Below are 18,326 nucleotides of genomic sequence, written 5' to 3'. Positions count from 1 at the left end.
TGGCGGGCGGTCTCCAAAAGACCGCCCGCCAGCCCAGGGAAAAACTCCCTTCCCACGAGGATGCCGGCTCGTAATAGAGCCGGCGGAGTGGGAAGGTGCGACGGGTGCTGTTGCACCCGTCGCGTATTTCAATGTCTGCAAGGCAGACAGTGAAATACATTTTGGGGCCCTCTTACGGGGGCCCCTGCAGTGCCCATGCCGCTGGCATGGGCACTGCAGGGGCCCCCAGGGGCCCCGCGACTCCCCCTCCCGCCATCCGGTTCCCGGCGGGAGAACCGCCAGGAACTGGATGGCGGGAGGGGGAGTCGGAATCCCCAAGCCGGCACAGCAAGCTGCGCCGGCTTGGAGGATTCCTTGGGGGCAGCGGGAAACCGGCGGGAGACCGCCGGTTTCCCTTCTCTGACCGCGGCTAAGCCGCCGCGGTCAGAATGCCCCGCGGGGCACCGCCGGCCTGTCGGCGGTGCCTCCGCGTCCAGCGGCCCTGGCGGTTACAAACCGCCAGGGTCGTAATGAGGGCCTTACTGTTTTAACTATATTTATTAAAAACCTATATTTTTGTATATATCTTGCAATATTAGAGTACAGCGATATTTCTTTCTCAATATTTTTGTACTTGCCTTTATATGTATAGGAAAATGATATTTTTGGATCAATATTTTTGACACAATCTTTTTGTATCATGATATTTTTAGCTTTGCTATTATGTCAGTGAACCATTGGTAATACTCTGAATCCGATGGCAGAAAAAAAACAGTCTAATAGAACTGCTGCCCAGGTGCATTGCCAACTGAGGGAAGAATCACTTTACCTCATGACTCGAAAGACTTCTCTGAAAAACAAAAACAAGTTGCAATCATCTAAGCCCAACACTAGATGTCAGGAGTAGGCACAGCGTGTGAATCTAACGTCGCACATGCTCCAAACATGTTTAGGTTGTGAACATCTACTCAGTTATGACATAGATATTCACTTGTTTCTCACTCTGTGAAGCAAGCATTAATAATGCAGGCTTAAGATTGGAATTGTCCAGGTATAAGTGAGGTCTGTGGTTGGAAACATCTGTTGTGATTTGAATCATAAGAGGAGGTCGCTGCACCCAATAAGTCCGTTTGTTCTACGTTATTTTGTTCGGAGTGGACCAGAATATGAAATGATTCCCACAAGATTACCGAGCAGCCTTGCAGAGATGCAAAAAAGCACGTATGAATCCTGACCTGTGAAGTTTACGCTTGCACATGGTTGTAATTGAGAACTGCTGTCCAATTTACATTTGTTTTTAACTACTCAGACGTAATTACTACATTTTCATAAATTTCCACATAGGTGTATAAAATGAAGAGAAAAAGGGGTCTTACGCCTATTTTCCTAATTCTGTGTGTCTGTACTCTACATATTGTGCACTGCATGCACATGTATAATTTGTGTGACCTACCTTTCAAAAAAAGCTTGTGAGTGTGCCCTTTCAGATGCACATGCTTCTGTTGTCCCCTGAAAGTAAAAATCCATGCTAAAGGCAAAATCATGAACATGTGGAAAGGTGAGCTTGTTTGTTACATTTCTGAGATGCAATGTTTGAACATGATTAAATATTCACATTCTATTATTGCACACTTACAATACTTTTACATGTGTTGGTTACATATCACCCTGGAAACATTAGCTAAATTGAAACAGACTACATCAAGTAAAAGCCCAAGATGTAATCCAATTAACACTCTTGCCAAAATATTGTCAAACAATCCTGGAATTATGAAATTCTGGACCATTGTCTTTCATAGATTCATAGACATATGTTGGCAAACCATCAATGGATCCTTTTTAATTAATACTTTTTTAAGGAATCCCATATGGTTGATTCAAACTCTTCTTTATAATGGTGGTTTCCATACTTGCTGGAGAAGTTTCATTCGTAAAAAACAAAAATGGCCGTTGCATAACTTAGGCAGAAGACAGTAATTTCTGGCCAACCAGACTGACATTTCACTATAGTAGATATTTTGTAGTTACCCTTTAATTAGCTACATTTTCTTCTGACAGTATGGTTCTTACAAACGTAATGTGATATAGTTGTCGATTCGTTTATCAGATTGATAAAATGGTTAAGTAATGACTCTTTGAAATTTTTAAAATAATCTCTGGGCACTTCAAAGTAATTACATGAAGGTTTAAAAACATTTTTGTGTTTTTATTATAATTACCCTGTGGACGCTTGAATAAATATTTCTGATCCTTTTTATTTAGTTCTGTGAACCCTCTAACTAAAACAATTCTAGGAACATTTCATAATTACTCTGTTTACTTTTAAAATACATTTTATGAACTTTTGAAAATAATCCAGTGAATCTTTTAGCAATACTAATGAATGCTTATAAATAACCCGGGGAAAATTTGAAAACCCTAAAAATGGGACTTACAACTAATCCAGTGAACCTTTTATAATATTCAATTAAACATTTATCTGTTTTATTTTACTGTTAGTATAATAACACATACTTAAGCAAACTGTTTTAATATAATTGAAATGCGTTATCATTATAAGAACTTTAGATTCTAATTATGTGCATTTTTAAAGAAACCTATGCATATTTGAAAAATAAATCTGTGTACATCCAAACTGATCCTGTTTGTAATTTGAAAGTAATCTGCATATTGTTTAAGTTGTATCTACTTTCAAACAAGGATTTTGTTCATGTTTTTTTTAAATGTGTGCTCGTTTTGTTTTGAATCATTAACTTTTTCAGTGATATAACATTCCTTTGTGAAGAATTTTGCCTGTTCTGAGTTTGTGCAAACACATTTTCAGTATAATCCAAACGTTAGTTTCAATTCACTTTGATGATTCTTACCCCACTGAAAAAAAAGTGCGGCATAATGTTTCTGTGCACAAAATTCAGACTGCCCGTTTCTTGTACATGTTATTTATAGGAAAGCAACAATTCCTATTAGCTTCTTGATACAGTTCCAGGTATGCACCTTGGTCCATAAAAGCAAAAACCTGTGGAAGAAACATTATTGGCATACCCCAACCTGAATGGTGTGTAATGCGTAAATAAAAGGATGCAAGGTTCTTGATAACAAATTCAAGAGAAAGTTTATTATGGAAAATGGCACCTGCGGGATGGCAAAAAAATTAAGTTACATAAAAAAGACAACCGTGTATGGAAGTGTATGAAAAGCCTAGAAAAGTATAAAAAAGAACCCTGCTGTAAAGTGACTTATGTACATCACGTTTGCACTGATTTGTTCCTGCAGCATTTTCAATGGTTAATGGAAAACAAATGAAAACAACATAAAAGTCTGACCCCCAAAAATTAGCCGGGTTAGAGATTGTGTAATTGTAGCTTTTAACACAAAAAAATAAAATATACAATGGCTTTCACTTTTAACATTTTAATTTTTTTATGTTGTAGAATCAGTAACACTGCTGTGGTTCATAAGTTCACAGAATCCCAGGATACACTTTCCCTGAATTCGTCCATATGTTCTTGGCACAAATCTCTTCATAGAAAGACTTTTCAATCATTATCTCACAAGAAATAGTTAAAAACACAGAGACACAGTCTTCACAGGTAATGAAGGCGGGGTTTGTTTTTTTCACATTTTTTTCAGATTTTTTTTCTTTCCCCCGTCTTGTCATAATTTTTAAACACTATGGATTTTTAGACAGCAGCTGTGATTATCTGTTAGTGTAAATCACCAGAAATTGTCATTTTTTTTAATCATTATTATTTTTTTTCTCTCGACACGACACAGAAACACTTATAAAAAAAGTGTAAAAAAAACTTAACAAACGAAGGATAGAAACTTGGAACAAACAAACACAAAACTCAGAGCGCACAAGAGCTGCCCTTGGATAGGTGAAAGGGATTCCTCTGCTCGGCTATTGGAGGGGAGGGTTGGGTTGGGAAAAGGGAAGGGAACAGGGAGATGACTCCTGATTGTCCGTGACATTTGAGGTCTACATTCCAAGACAATCTTACTAAATTTCCAGGCAGCAGATTTGCTGTTCATGGCCCCTTTGTGGTGGTAGCTGTGGTTGGCACATGCTATGGCATCATTACGTGTGCTCCGCACTCATATAGGCATCAAGCACCCACTGCCAGTTGTATTATTTCCAATATTGATCTTCTATCCAGATTCACTCTTTAATGCTCTTTGCAAAGCTGTATCTGGCTGTAAACACCCTTGAGTGTCCTTCAAGGGAGACGCCATCCTCTGGGCTCCAGACAATACTTCCAGGTTCCCATAGGTTACACAGGCTGTTAGGAGGACGTGGTTTAGATTTAATCTTTGTGCCCAAGGAAGATGTGAACTGCCTCAACAGCCTAGCGCTCATGAAATAAAGACTACCCGAATACCAACTGTCTAGACTCCACTGGCAACCCAAGAAAGAAAGTTTCAGTCATTTCCCAATTTTTCTAGTTGCCTTCCCTACCTGAAGTAACATGTCAGCTCTGCCCGCCTTTCCTGAAACATCCTGAAGTCCTCGTACTACATGCCGCTAATGAATGTAAAGTCAGCTTTTTCATGTGGTCAATATGGCTGGGTGGGTCTGGTTAGCCAGGCACGCTGCCTATTGGCTACTAGCTTTAGGAGTAAGCTTGATTTATTCTACTAACTTGAGAAGTCTGCAAACAACAGACTTTATTTCTTCCAGTAGTTTGGACAAAGGCAGAAGAGCAGCCGCTATACTTAAACTCCACTGGGGAGTACCAGCCCTATTTCTTCTAGTACTCAGGGCTACAGGTGAAAGAGCAGACTCCATGTAATCAGTGAGCCAGGGAAGGGTGCAGAAGAGCAGCAACATTTCTTCAGCTGGCCTAGGGAGTAAGCAGACTGCGTTTCTTCAGCTGGCCTAGGGATTAAGCAGACTGCGTTTCTTAAGCTGGCCTTAGCAAGAATCTCGGGAGCAGACTCACTCCCTTCAGCAAGGGTAGGGTGAAGAGGAAACAGAGGAGCAAATTTCATTTTGTTGGCTAGGATGAGGAGCAAACAGAGGCGTAGACTCCATTTCTCCAGCTAGGGAGAGGACGCCAAAGAGTAGACTCCATTTCTACAGCTAAGGAGAGAAGGACGTCAAAGAGCAGACTCCATTTCTACAGCTAGGGAGAGAATGACGTCAAAGAGCAGACTCCATTTCTACAGCTAGGGAGAGAAGGACGCCAAAGAGCAGACTCCATTTCTACAGCTAAGGAGAGAAGGACGTCAAAGAGCAGACTCCATTTCTACAGCTAAGGAGAGAAGGACGTCAAAGAGCATACTCCATTTCTACAGCTAGGGAGAGAAGGAAGCCAAAGAGCAGACTCAATTTCTACAGCCAGGGAGAGAAGGACGCCAAAGAGCAGACTCCATTTTTACAGCTAGGGAGAGAAGGAAGCTAAAGAGCAGACTCCATTTCTACAGCTAGGGAGATAAGGAAGCCAAAGAGCAGACTCCATTTCTACTGCCAGGGAGAGAAGGAAGCCAGAGAGCAGACTCCATTTCTACAGCTAGGGAGAGAAGGACGCCAAAGAGCATACTCCATTTCTACAGCCAGGGAGAAAAGGACGCCAAAGAGCAGACTCCATTTCTACAGCTAGGGAGAGAAGGACGCCAAAGAGCAGTCTCCATTTCTACAGCCAGGGAGAGAAGGAAGCCAAAGAGCAGACTCCATTTCTACAGCTAGGGAGAGAAGGACGCCAAAGAGCAGACTCCATTTCTACAGCCAGGGAGAGAAGGACACCAAAGAGCAGACTCCATTTCTACAGCTAGGGAGAGAAGGAAGCCTAAGAGCAGACTCCATTTCTACCACTAGGGAGAGAAGGACGCCAAAGAGCAGACTCCATTTCTACAGCTAGGGAGAGAAGGACGCCAAAGAGCAGACTCCATTTCTACAGCTAGGGAGAGAAGGAAGCTAGAGAGCAGACTCCATTTCTACAGCCAGGGAGAGAAGGACGCCAAAGAGCAGACTCCATTTCTACAGCTAGGGAGAGAAGGAAGCCAAAGAGCAGACTCCATTTCTACAGCTAGGGAGAGAAGGACGCCAGAGAGCAGACTCCATTTCTACAGCTAGGGAGAGAAGGAAGCCAAAGAGCAGACTCAATTTCTACTGCCAGGGAGAGAAGGACGCCAAAGAGCAGACTCAATTTCTACAGCTAGGGAGAGAAGGAAGCCAGAGAGCAGACTCCATTTCTACAGCTAGGGAGAGAAGGAAGCCAGAGAGCAGACTCCATTTCTACAGCTAGGGAGAGAAGGAAGCCAGAGAGCAGACTCCATTTCTACAGCTAGGGAGAGAAGGAAGCCAAAGAGCAGACTCCATTTCTACAGCTAGGGAGAGAAGGACGCCAAAGAGCAGACTCCATTTCTACAGCTAGGGAGAGAAGGAAGCCAGAGAGCAGACTCCATTTCTACAGCTAGGGAGAGAAGGAAGCCAGAGAGCAGACTCCATTCCTACAGTCAGGGAGAGAAGGACGCCAAAGAGCAGACTCCATTTCTACAGCTAGGGAGAGAAGGACGCCAAAGAACAGACTCCATTTTTACAGCTAGGGAGAGAAGGACGCCAAAGAGCAGACTCCATTTCTTCAGCCAGTCCTCGGAGGAAGCAGAGGAGCACTGCCTACATCCTGTGCCACCCTGAAAGCTCCTGCTGACAAGCCGGTTCTACTGTCTCTTCCAACAGCCTGGTAAGTGGGTGCTTTGGGGCTCAGGGAGAGCAGAGGATATCTCGGAATGTTCACAACTGAGGCCTCAATTGGCAGGGTGTGGGGAGAGGGGCCTGGCATGTCTGTGTGACACCCCTGGGTGGTGACAGCCAGGCACAAATCACTGCCTCAAGGGCATGGGAGGTGGCTACGATGGATCAGTTCACTGCCAAATAGTAAAAGAGTCCTTTATCTCTGCAGGAGAGAGAGACATTGAGACAGACACACGTAGGCCGAGATCACACAACAGCAACATAAAATCAGAAAGAGATCCCCAAAGGAAGGCCCCCAAAACTTTACAAACAGTGAAAGCAGCATATAAAAGTGACATCACAGAGGGAGAAACCCCCACACAGAACTATTCACTAACCCCCAGGGTTCACTGGTTCACTAGGACAGATCCGGGTGGTGAAGGGCCGCACCCGGCAGGAAGCGGGAAGCACAGAGAACAGACAAGGGACACAGAACGTTTACGTTAGCTCAATATATACTGCATATAGTAAACACACATTGAGACCGCAACGGACAGCGAAAGACACTGCTTCACACATGGTAACACATCACAGTTTATCTGTCCATTGGAAAGGCCTGCGAGCAGCCGGAAGGACGGACGGCGCTCTGACGACGCCGGCCACACAGTGACATCTGGCCAGACTGACAGACAACACAAGAGATTTCTTCATCTTTGCTTCTTTTTACCCACTTAATGTGCAGTTTGCAATTACTTTAATTTCAAGCTTATGAGACACCTTTTTTGTAGGGTGTTTAAAATGTTGATTTCTATATCAACCAAAGAACCCTAACCCCAAAAAAATATACAACCTGTCCTCTACTCTAAATGTAAAAAAATGAGATATAGTCAGCATGTTAATCATGTTTGTTTCTAGTTTGCTGAGTTAATCACAGTTGTAAGATTAGCCTCAGTTACACTGAGGAGGAGAAGGTACCTGGAGCAAGCCCGTTGGCGCCCAATCTGATTGGGCGCCTCCGCAGCCCTTAGCAATGCTCCAGAGCCCTCTCTGAGGTGAGCTGAGGTGAGGTGTGTTAGCTAGGAGGTAAACGAGACGTACAGCAAGGTTTAATAAAGCACAGGAGACCATGCCCCAAGCTGGCCTGGAGCTTTCGGAGGAGATGACCCAGGAAATAAGGTGCCTATCATGCCAAACTTGGTCCCATCCAAGTGTGTGTGCCACACAGTGTCGTGCGCCATTCTCATCTTCACCGGCACGTGCCAACATGTTGTGGCCTCTGCCACAAAATGACACAACGTCATGAGGCATCATTTATTCTGCGTAACTTAAACCCCCCCAAGTGTCACCTGCCATCATTTACTTTGCCACATTACGCCACAGAACGTCACATAATATTATCACTTTTGCCAAACTGTACCATACACTGCAATGTGGCGTCTGCATATCCACCACATTGGGCCCTTGTGAGGATGTCTTCTCCGCAGTGACACCATGCCACATAATGCCACCACTGCCTATTCAACTCTAGAATAGGGTGCCAGGTGGTGTTATTGCGTCCAGTGTACTAAATTACACCTTCAACTGTAACGGGGTTCCACTCTTACATATGTAATGGACCTTTATCATGTCTACTCATCACAGCGTCCACCAATGTTGGCTTGCAACATGGGAGCATTTTGTACCTGTTACACGTAACCTATAAGGTTCATCCCAAGTGGTCGCACAGCGACATTTCTTCTGCTCCTCTGAACCCTCTAGATGCATTTCAACCATCCAGTGACCTGCAAATCACGTGGAATTGGGATGTTTGATACAAAAACAGGACGTTTTCTGGTACAGGTTGGACAGTGAGGAACCAATAAGATACCAGATCTCAATAGCGCCTGTTATCAACGGTGCTCCATAGATTCATGCAGATTTTTAGCTCACAGCCTTCCATGCTGATGCACTGAGAAGGTGTTTTCATCTTGTTTTCTTTCTGGGTACAACACAGGGGCTACGCTCACTTTCTGTAGCGCGTTACTCTTGGCTCTAACAGGAAGTGAACCAATGGTCACAGGAACTTGATGCGCAACCAGGTGGAAATGGGAATGCCGGAAACTGGCCCAGAGATGGAACTGGATTTGCAGGAACTGAACTCACAAGGTGTTTCTCCACCCATTCCAGTGTCACAGGGCAACAATATGACACCCTGTGTCAAGACTCAATGGGCCAGCCCACTTGAAGCACAGACAGAGATAGGTCAGGGTGTAAGAGCTCATTCTATCATACCATTTGGTGTACAGCATTCACTCTTTGAAGCCATATGGTACCTGCTTATCTAAAGTGTTGGTCACAGAAGTTGGGCGATATATGTGGTGCTGAGTGTATTTTGGAAGTATGATGCAAGTTCTTGCCTCCGTGTGACAGAGGGCGACGAGGCTTGCTTCCCTGGTCCATTATCCATGCATTGACCCTTCTCTTTATCAGATCCCATCCTCGGTGAGGAACCTCATACACAGTATGGCAGCAATGACATTGTGCATGGTGTGGAAGCTTATCAAGCCATGTAAGAACGTTTCTGACCATGGTCTGGCAAAATATAGTGCCTGGAAGATCATGCACGCCCACCTGATCGTGGGGCCCATGGATTGGCCTGATATGGTTCCTTGCAGAGTGTGAATCATCAGTGGTTCTTTTGGCCCATGATAAGCATGATATGATATGGGAATACAGCTGTGCAAAAAGTTTATTATGCAAGCGTAAACAACTATTGGCTTTCCCATATGTTGTGTACATTCTAGTTTTCTCATGTTTGAATATGTATATGTATATATATATATATATATATATATATATATATATATATATATGGCACAGTTTCTACTCTCTCCCAGCGCAGGGGCACTGTGTGCTGCCTAGTGCCAACACAGCCACCCTTCTGCAATGCTACGATGGTGCCTGAAACCCAGAGAGGATTGCTTTGGAGAAGGAAGAGAAGCCTTCCTGCACAAAACAGTCCTAAAAGGCAATTCCTTCTTTCTATGCATGATACAGAATGCATCAATCATGCATAGAAGGTGGAAGGAACAGGGAGAAGTAAATATATGTCTTCTTGTTATGTCTTTATACTCTTGTGATCTACACGGTGACAGAACAGGTTACCTGACAAAGCATGGGGGATGGCCCAGGATATGGCAATTTTGGGCTACATGGCAGGGTGTGATACACGTCTGGCTCTTGTGTTCCAGCACCTTGAGACCCCGACGGGTGATTTGCCGTGCTTTATAAATCCTGATTGATTGTTCCACAGCATGGCTTGATAGGATACCTGCAAAAGTGTGTGGGTTGATGTTCTTTCATGGTTTACTGGAGGGCATGTTAGGTTACCTGGCAAAGCTTGAGGTCCTCATGCTCCCTTGTGACCACAATATGGCATAAAAGGTAGCTGTCATGATTGGGCACATGTTAAGCCGTATGTGCCCATGTGTTTTCATGACACACAGTATGGCCCGGTAGGGCATGAGGCATACCTGGCAAAGCGTTTGTGCCCATGGTAGCCATGATAGGGTACCGGGTAAGTGGAACAAGCCCACTGTGTCCTGTGACTCATAGTGTGGCATGATTGGGCAACAGGCAAACATGTGAACCCATGCTGTAGAGTGACCCACAGCATGGCAAGACCAAGCATGGTAAGGTACCTGGTAAAGGGCTGAGGCCCATGCTGTCTTTTACCCACGATACAGCAATGGCACTGGACATTGTAGATTGAAAAATTATAGCACTGCGGTGATTGCCATCAAGAGGACATTTCAGTACAGACCCCTACCCCGGGGCCCGGTTTCTCTGCTATTTCCCACTAAGTTACTTTCTCTCCGACCCTAAGTGATGCATGTGTAACTCAGAAAATTCAATAAAGGGTTGTAGAGATGGGGGATAGACAGCTGTGGCATTGGCCCCTAGGGGTGACCAATGGAGTGCAGATGAGAAATACCCACTACCCACTGATATGCACTTAGAGGAATACCTGCTCCTGGGTCCTGGTAGAGAGAGATGGGCAGGTCTCTGCTAGGGTTTCAAATGGGCAGGAGCTTGGTATCTCAGAATGTCCTCATCCTGAAAAGTACAGGTATTGAATATCTCAGAATGCCTGCATCCCGCTGAAGTGTGCAGTGGTTTCCCAGAGTGTCCGAACCCTCTAGAGAAGGACAAGTGCAACTCAAAGTGCACGCATGCGCCTGAGGAGTGCAGCCATACTCAAGAGTGCTGGGTATTCTGGTGAGAAGTGCAGCTGAGAATATCTGCGCCAACCTTGGGCTCGCAGACACATCTTGGAGTGCCTTCTAAGAAATAAAGGGACAACATATTGAGGACCTAACTATGCTAAAAAGTGCAGCTATGCCTCTGAGTGCCTGCATCCTGCTGAGAAGTTCAGGTACATCTCTTGAGTTCCAAAGAAGGTAAGAGCAACTAATGTCCAGTTTCAATTCTGGAGCCTAGCTGTGAGATGCTGGTACTGCCCCTTTTGAGGTGAAGGTGCAAGTGTTCACAGCCTGGCAGGGTCTGGGGGTGAGGATGCAGTGGATGAGAGAGGAAACCATGGCAACATGGCAGACTAATGGTACTCCATTCTCATGAAGACTAATTACTCCAAGTGGAGATCAAACCAAGACCCTGGAAAGAAAAGTGAATGGCGAATGAGGGAGGAGGACAGACCAGAAACATGGGTGCATCTAGGTGAAGAAGTGGACAGTGGCTCCACTTCTTGGGTCCTAAGGACGTTTAATATCGACAAGAGAGGGAGGGGTAGGGCCACCGACAGAAATAACTTCTGGCCACTGGCAATGGCATTAGTAGATAATTGCAGTAGCCTGCATCTATGACAGGACTACACAGGGTGGGAAGAAGGCGGCAAAGATTGTAGTGCCTCTAGCACACTGAATCCGCCCCAGCAAACTCGTTTTTTTCCAAAATGTGTATGTCCCCCCCGGCAGAGTAGTCTTTTTGCTGTTTTTAGGCAGCAGTTTGTAGTTTCCTGGTATTCTGCACCTGGGTGGTGGGGGCCCTGCTCAGTTGACACAACTAATTCATCAGCCAGCACACCCTCCAGGAAGACAGATGGCAGTGTAAGTGAGCATAGGAACCTATCAACTACTCGGCAGGCCAGCATCTGGGGCATTGCCTCCGCTGGGGACAATCAGTAATGCCGGGGCAATTAATCAGGTGGAGTGCCTTTGGTCTTCCTCTGTATTCATATGATCCCATCTGTCCATGGGAATTTAGAATAAGGTAAGAGACTTGATGTGATCCACGCCCCCACAAATGCCCTAATGTCCACTGTCCTCACAGCTCCAAGGGAAGGTCTGACCCCCTTTGGAGAGAGTCAAGCAACCCTCCAAAAAGCATGGGTTAAGCACCTGAGGTGCTCCTCTTCAGGGGGTTGTGGTCAGCCCCTCCCCCATCTGTAGAGTAGCCTTCTTGGTACACCATTCCACATTGTGTTCACATGCCCTCCCACCAAAAAGTGGGCTAGTGCGCGGGTAGCCGTCCTCCGCGCGCCAGCCCGATGATTATACAGTGATCGCCTCCAGGGCTGGGCCCTGAGCACAGTGGTACGGTCTCTCCTAGTCCTCTTTGCGCTCCAGAGTCTGTGTGGTGTGGATGCCGTTGCTGTAGACGGGGAACGGGAGGCTGGAGAAGAGGCCCTCAGCAGTGGTGAACACGTTCCCTGCCGGCATCTGGCTGAGGCCGGCGGCGCTCACTGCACCGCCGAAGGGGCCTGACATGTTCAGTCGGTGCACGTGGTGGTAAAGCATCTCCATGGGCGTCTTGGGGTCCAGTCCGAAGCTGGGGCTGTTGACGTCAACAAAGTTCACGGTGTGGGCGTTCGGGAGGAGGTTGCCCTGCATGGCCAGGGTGACCTCAGCGGGGGCATAGCGTATGGTGCCGGTGGTGTAGACCCTCTGGGCTGCACTGGTGGTCGCAGCCAGGGTGCCTGCCACCCTGTGGACTAGCGGAAGCATCACATTGCCTGCCTGCAGCCGCTGCAAGGCCTCCAGGTCTCCGGCGTAGAGCAGTGGGTTGGAAGTGCTGGGGGCGCTTGTCTGCTTGTCCCTGGGTGAAGTGGAGAGCGGGGGTGAGAGTGGGTCAGAGGCTACAGAGGTCAGGGCCGTTCCGGAGGAAGTGCTGCTGAACTGAGTCTTGCGTGCTGAAGTCTCCGTGCCAGGCGGCGTGAGCACGGATTCTGGGATGGAAACATGTAAAGTGCCGCTGCCCTGCGGGGAGGGGAAGTGCTCGGAGCTAGGAGGCCTGGTCATACTGTAGGGGGACTCATTCCTCGAGATTTCCCGGTTAGGGGGGTAGTTCCAGATACTACTGTTGTTGTCGAAGTTGACGGGCTCTGAGATCTCAGTTTTGATCTTGAGCACGGAGGCACTGTTTGGTGATGGAAGCAGCCGGGGTGGCTCTGCCATGGCCCCTTCCAGTCCACTGGGGCTGGAGGCACTCGACAGCCTCCGGCGGGTGGCACCGACACCCCCTTTTTGCTTTTTCCGCCGGCGCTTCCTGCGCTGATGCTTCCCGGCAGACTGCACGCTCACCTCCCCAGCGCTGTCTGAGTCCTTAGCACTGTCGGAACTGGGGGCCTGGCAGCGGTGCAGCCCCAGCTCGGTCTCACTTTCGGCATAGCGCTCCACCTTGATGCGCATGGCACCCTCCACCGCAGCCCGGCCCGACTCCAGGTCCGAGGCTTCGAAGCTGTCCTCGCTGTCCTGGCTCTCGGGGTTGCTGGAGCTGTTCCCGTCCTCGTTGCAGTGCATCTCACTGTCCGACTGGCTTCCGGACTTCTTGCGCTCCTGTTCTGGGTCCTCGCTGTTCTCGGACACATTCCCTTTCCCGTCTGGCTTGCCGTTCTCGTTGTCCTCTGTATATCAGAAGAAAACGAGAGAAAAAAATAAAAACAGCTTTAGTAGGATGTAGAAAATGTTAAAAATCAACTTCAGACCCTGCCCACTTTGTAACTCCACTTAAAAAGTCCACAGGTTCTTTCTAGAATGTCTTTGGGCAAGTCTCTTCAAGGGGACACAGCTAGCCAGCCTTGGGTACGTTCTACAGCAAGTGGTTCCCAACCTGTGGTCCGGGGACCCATGGGGGTCCACCACTGCTTGGAAAATTAAATAATGTTAGCAAATTAATAAAGTTTATATAAATAAAGTGGATAAATGTGCAATTGAAAATTGTAAAAGGTACTGTAAAGGTCAATGAATTTGAAATTGGAGGCTAAAAGTTTAATTAGTATCCTCAGATTGATTTATGGGAGCAGTGCAGGTCCATCAAACTGAATATAGTGTGGACGATGAGTGGCTTCAATTGAATTTAGAAAAGCTCCAACCTTCCTATTAAAGTTAACATTTTTATTTATTTATTTATATTTGTTTGAAAATTAAATAAATTGTGTTATCATTTGTGTATGTGTTTGATGAATGCTTGTTTCTGTATTCTTTGTGTATTGTTTTGCGTTTCAAATCATCGACAATGTTTAGGCCGGGGTCTCCAGCTTCCAGTAATGACTCAGTGGTGGGTCACTGGATTCCAATAATGATTTAATGGGCGTCCCCGGGTTCCAGTAACAATAAAGTTGGGGCCCACAGAAGTCAAAAGGTTGGGAACCACTATTCTAAGGTCTAAATCCTATGGGTTCCCTAAACACTGTCTTCACACGTCTTCATCAATGCTATCGCCCTGTAGGAGACATGTAGGAAGCTCCTCACTGCCAACCCTGAATTCTCGGGCACACTGAGACAAGACCCTACAGTTTGACTTTTCCAGCCCATTCCAAGTACAAAGCAAAGGGATTCGACTCCCACAGAGCCGCAGGTCCTGTGTGATATCTCAGTAACGCGAGTCCGGTGCTTCTGTCCACTGCTCCTAGCCGATCTCAAAGTAGACTTATTTGAATACCAAAGAGGATTTAAATGAAACAGTTTATGTTAGGAAACAAAGTTCTAATCTCAAAAAGCATCCTGGTATCTCAAGTGGTCAACTTTAGGGCATAATTTGTCTACTGTTTTTGAACTAAGGGGCATATTTATACTCCGTTTGTGCCAAATTTGCGTCGTTTTTTTCGACGCAAATTCGGCGCAAAACTAACGCCATATTTATACTTTGGCGTTAGATGCGTCTAGCGCCAAAGTATGAGTAAAGAGCGTCATTTTTTTGCGTGAACGCCTTCCTTGCGTTAATGAGATGCAAGGTAGGCGTTCCCGTCCAAAAAAATGACTGCGACGCAAATGCGTCGTATTTATACTCCCGGGCAAAAATCACGCCCGGGAGTGGTCGGGGCAAAAAACCCCGCATTTGCGCCTCTTTTTAACGCCTGGGTCAGGGCAGGCGTTAAGGGACCTGTGGGCTCAAAATGAGCCCACAGCTGCCCTCCCATGCCCCCAGGGACCCCCCCTGCCACCCTTGCCCACCCCAGGAGGACACCCAAGGATGGAGGGACCCACCCCAGGGACATTCAGGTAAGTTCAGGTAAGTATAAATTTGTTTTTTTTTTATATATTATTTTGGCATAGGGGGGCCTGATTTGTGCCCCCCTACATGCCACAATGCCCAATGACCATGCCCAGGGGACATAAGTCCCCTGGGCATGGCCATTGGGCAAGGGGGCATGACTCCTGTCTTTACTAAGACAGGAGTCATGTAAATGGCGTCTGGGCGTCGTTAAAAATGGCGCAAATCGGGTGGAGGTGATTTTTTAGCGTCAACCTGACTTGCACCATTTTTAAGACGCCCTAACGCCATTTTTCCCTACGCCGGCGCTGCCTGGTGTACGTGGTTTTTTTCCACGCACACCAGGCAGCGCCGGTCTGCTTGCGCCGGCTAATGCCATTCAATAAATACGGCGCCCGCATGGCGCTTCAGAATGGCGTTAGCCGGCGCAAAAAGTTTTGACGCTAAACTGCGTTAGCGCAGTTTAGCGTCAAAAAGTATAAATACGGGCCTAGGTGTTTTATGAGAACTGAATATTGAAACCAGACCATAGACAGTGTGTGAAATCCCCTGCCATTGGTAAATACATATATAAATTCATACATCTCTGAACAGGCATTTAAATGAAAGTGTAACATTGGAATATGAAAAGCAGTTGCATAAGAAAACTCATTCAATATCTGTAGGTTAAAAATCTAATTAAATACATGTTTTGCACTAACTTGTGTTATCCAACGAGACCAGCGACCTCTGACCACCATGCCAAGGACAGAGCAGCCATAAAGGCTAACCCCCAGCAGAGGCCAGTTACAGCTGTCAGTGCCCAGAACCACACCTTTAGCTCTTCAACAACAAGGGAAGGGGTTAAGTTACAGGCTTCTTTGGGTTAAGGGTGCCAGTCTGCTGTGTAAGAGTGGGGGGTTACTACATCTTGTAGTAAACACTCTTCTTCCACTCTTTCTTCTGTTAGCTGAGGAGCGACCCACTCAGGTTTAACAGTTGCCTGACTAGCCAGGACTTCTTGTGGGTCAGGCTGGACTTTACCAGTGCCATTTTTGGAGTTCTCCCCTACTGGAGCAGAATCTATTTGGCTTGCTGGAATCGTGGCTAAAGGTTGTCCACCTTTCCTACACTGTTTTCTTTTCTTTTTCTTCTGGGGCCTACTTGCAGTAACTGCAGGGGCAGCACCTCCAGAATCCTTGGAAAAGGACTGGCACTGGACCAGTTCCTCTCTTGGGCTCTGACTAACCCCTGGGTAGTGATTTCCAAGGAGACAGTCCTACAGAGGGCTCTTTTTCTTTATTTCTATTGTCATCTCCTGGGGAGGCTTTGTAACCCTTTTCTTTTGGTCACCCCCAGTGGAAGGTTTGGTTACCCTAGTCTTGACCCAGTGGTCTGCCTTCTTTCCCAATTCTTGTGGAGAAATTGGACCTAGGTCTACCAGATATTGATGCAACTTTTCATTGAAGCAGTTACTTAAAATGTGTTCTTTCATAAACAAATTATAAAGCCCAACATAGTCATGCACTTCATTTCCAGTTACCCAACCATCCAGTGTTTTCACTGAGAAGTCAACAAAATCAACCCAGGTCTGTTTTCTGAGCCCCCCTGAACCTAATCCTGTGCTCCTCAGTTGATAATCCAAAGTCCTCAATCAGGGTAGCTTTCATGAGGTCATAGGATTCTGCATCTTTACCAGAAAGTGTGAGGAGTCTATCCCTACACTTTCCAGTGAACATTTACCAAAGGGGAGCACCCCAGTGAGATCTGTTTACTTTTCTGGTTGCACAAGCCCTCTCAAAAGCTGTGACCCACTTGGTGATGCTATCACCACCTTCATATTTTTTAACAATCCCTTTGGGGATTATTAGGATGTCAGTACTCTCTCTGACCCTACTTAAATTGCTGCCACCATTTATGGGACTTAAACCCATCTATTTTCTTTCCCTTTCTATGGCTAGGAGCTGCTTCTCCAAAGCCAGTCTTTTGGCCATCCTGGCTAGCAGGAGGTCATCTTCATTGAGGCTGTCCTCAATGCTTACAGAGGTACTGGACTCCCCTGTGGAAGATCCAGGCTCTCTGACTATGATTTTTGGAGTCAGTGTTCTAGAAACCCTGTCTTACCTATTAAGACAGGAGGGGGAACTTCTTCCTCCTGTTCACTAATTTCCCCATCTGAAGGAGGATCCTCCAACTCAGAGGGGTGGTCCCTTGTGAACTCTGCCAAGAGCTACTGGAGCTTTGCCTTGGTAGGGTTGGACCCAGTCTTTATCTTTTTTGTCTTACAGAGAGACCTTAACTCTGACATCCCTAGATGCAGGTAGGGTATGAGGTTGAGTTCCATCACTGTCTCATATATGTGACTCATTATCACTCTAAAAGTTGGGATTACTTTTTAAGAATCTAAAAACTACTTCTAGAACTTAAATCCAAACTTTTACAAACTTTTAAACTCTAAAAAAAATGCTAACAGGGACTTACACAAGGCCCTAGCAGGAGTTTAAAACATTTTAGAAAAAATAGTCAAATTGTAAAAATCAATTTCTAATTACAATTTTGGGACTTTTAGTTGTGTGATCAGGTATTGGCTGAGTAGTCCAGCAAATGCAAAGTCTTAGACCCCACCGCTGATCCACCAATGTAGGAAGTTGGCTCTGTATATACTATCTCAAAGTGAGAGACAGTGTGCACAGAGTCTAAGGGTTCCCCTTACAGGTTGATAGTGGCAAAATTAGATAATACTAAGGCTCTATTTTGTGGTAGTGTGGTCGAGCAGTAGGCTTATCAGAGGGTAGTGTTAAGCATTTGTTGTACACACACAGGCAATAAATGAGGAACACACACTCAAAGACTTAACTCCAGGCCAATAGGTTTTATATAGAAAAATATATTTTCTTAATTTTTTTTAGAACCACAAGTTTCAAGATTTGAGGTAAGTACATACAATGCAAGGTACTTCACACAGGTAACTATAGAACTTTGATTTAAAACAGTAGTACACACAGTTTTGGTAAACATGGCAATAAGCTATTTTAAAAGTGGACACTGTGCAAAAATCAACTGTTCCTGGCGGAGGTAAGTTTGGTTAGGTTTCTCAGGCAAGTAAAGCACTTACACAGTCAGTCTCCTGGGCATAGGCAGCCCACCGTTGGAGGTTCAAGGCAACCCCAAAGCCACAGCACCTGCAACACACAGCCGGCCAGGT

At 46.0% G+C, this 18,326-nt stretch overlaps 1 protein-coding gene across 1 annotated transcript in view; it reads right to left on the bottom strand.

Moving 5' to 3' along the window:
- Positions 1–3,074: 3,074 nt before the first annotated feature.
- NPAS3 (neuronal PAS domain protein 3) overlaps positions 3,075–18,326 on the bottom strand; it is a 1,356,068-nt gene continuing 1,340,816 nt past the window's right edge. Inside the window, exon 11 of the mRNA XM_069209098.1 lies at positions 3,075–13,553. Within this exon, the coding sequence (XP_069065199.1) occupies positions 12,256–13,553 (1,298 nt within the window). The 3' untranslated portion in view covers positions 3,075–12,255. The remainder of the gene's footprint in view (positions 13,554–18,326) is intronic.

Source organism: Pleurodeles waltl, chromosome 9 (genome assembly GCF_031143425.1).
Source record: "Pleurodeles waltl isolate 20211129_DDA chromosome 9, aPleWal1.hap1.20221129, whole genome shotgun sequence".
In the NCBI taxonomy this organism is placed as follows: domain Eukaryota; kingdom Metazoa; phylum Chordata; class Amphibia; order Caudata; family Salamandridae; genus Pleurodeles; species Pleurodeles waltl.
The sequence above is the reverse complement of the archived record's forward strand: the minus strand, read 5'-3'. Positions and strand labels throughout refer to the sequence as shown.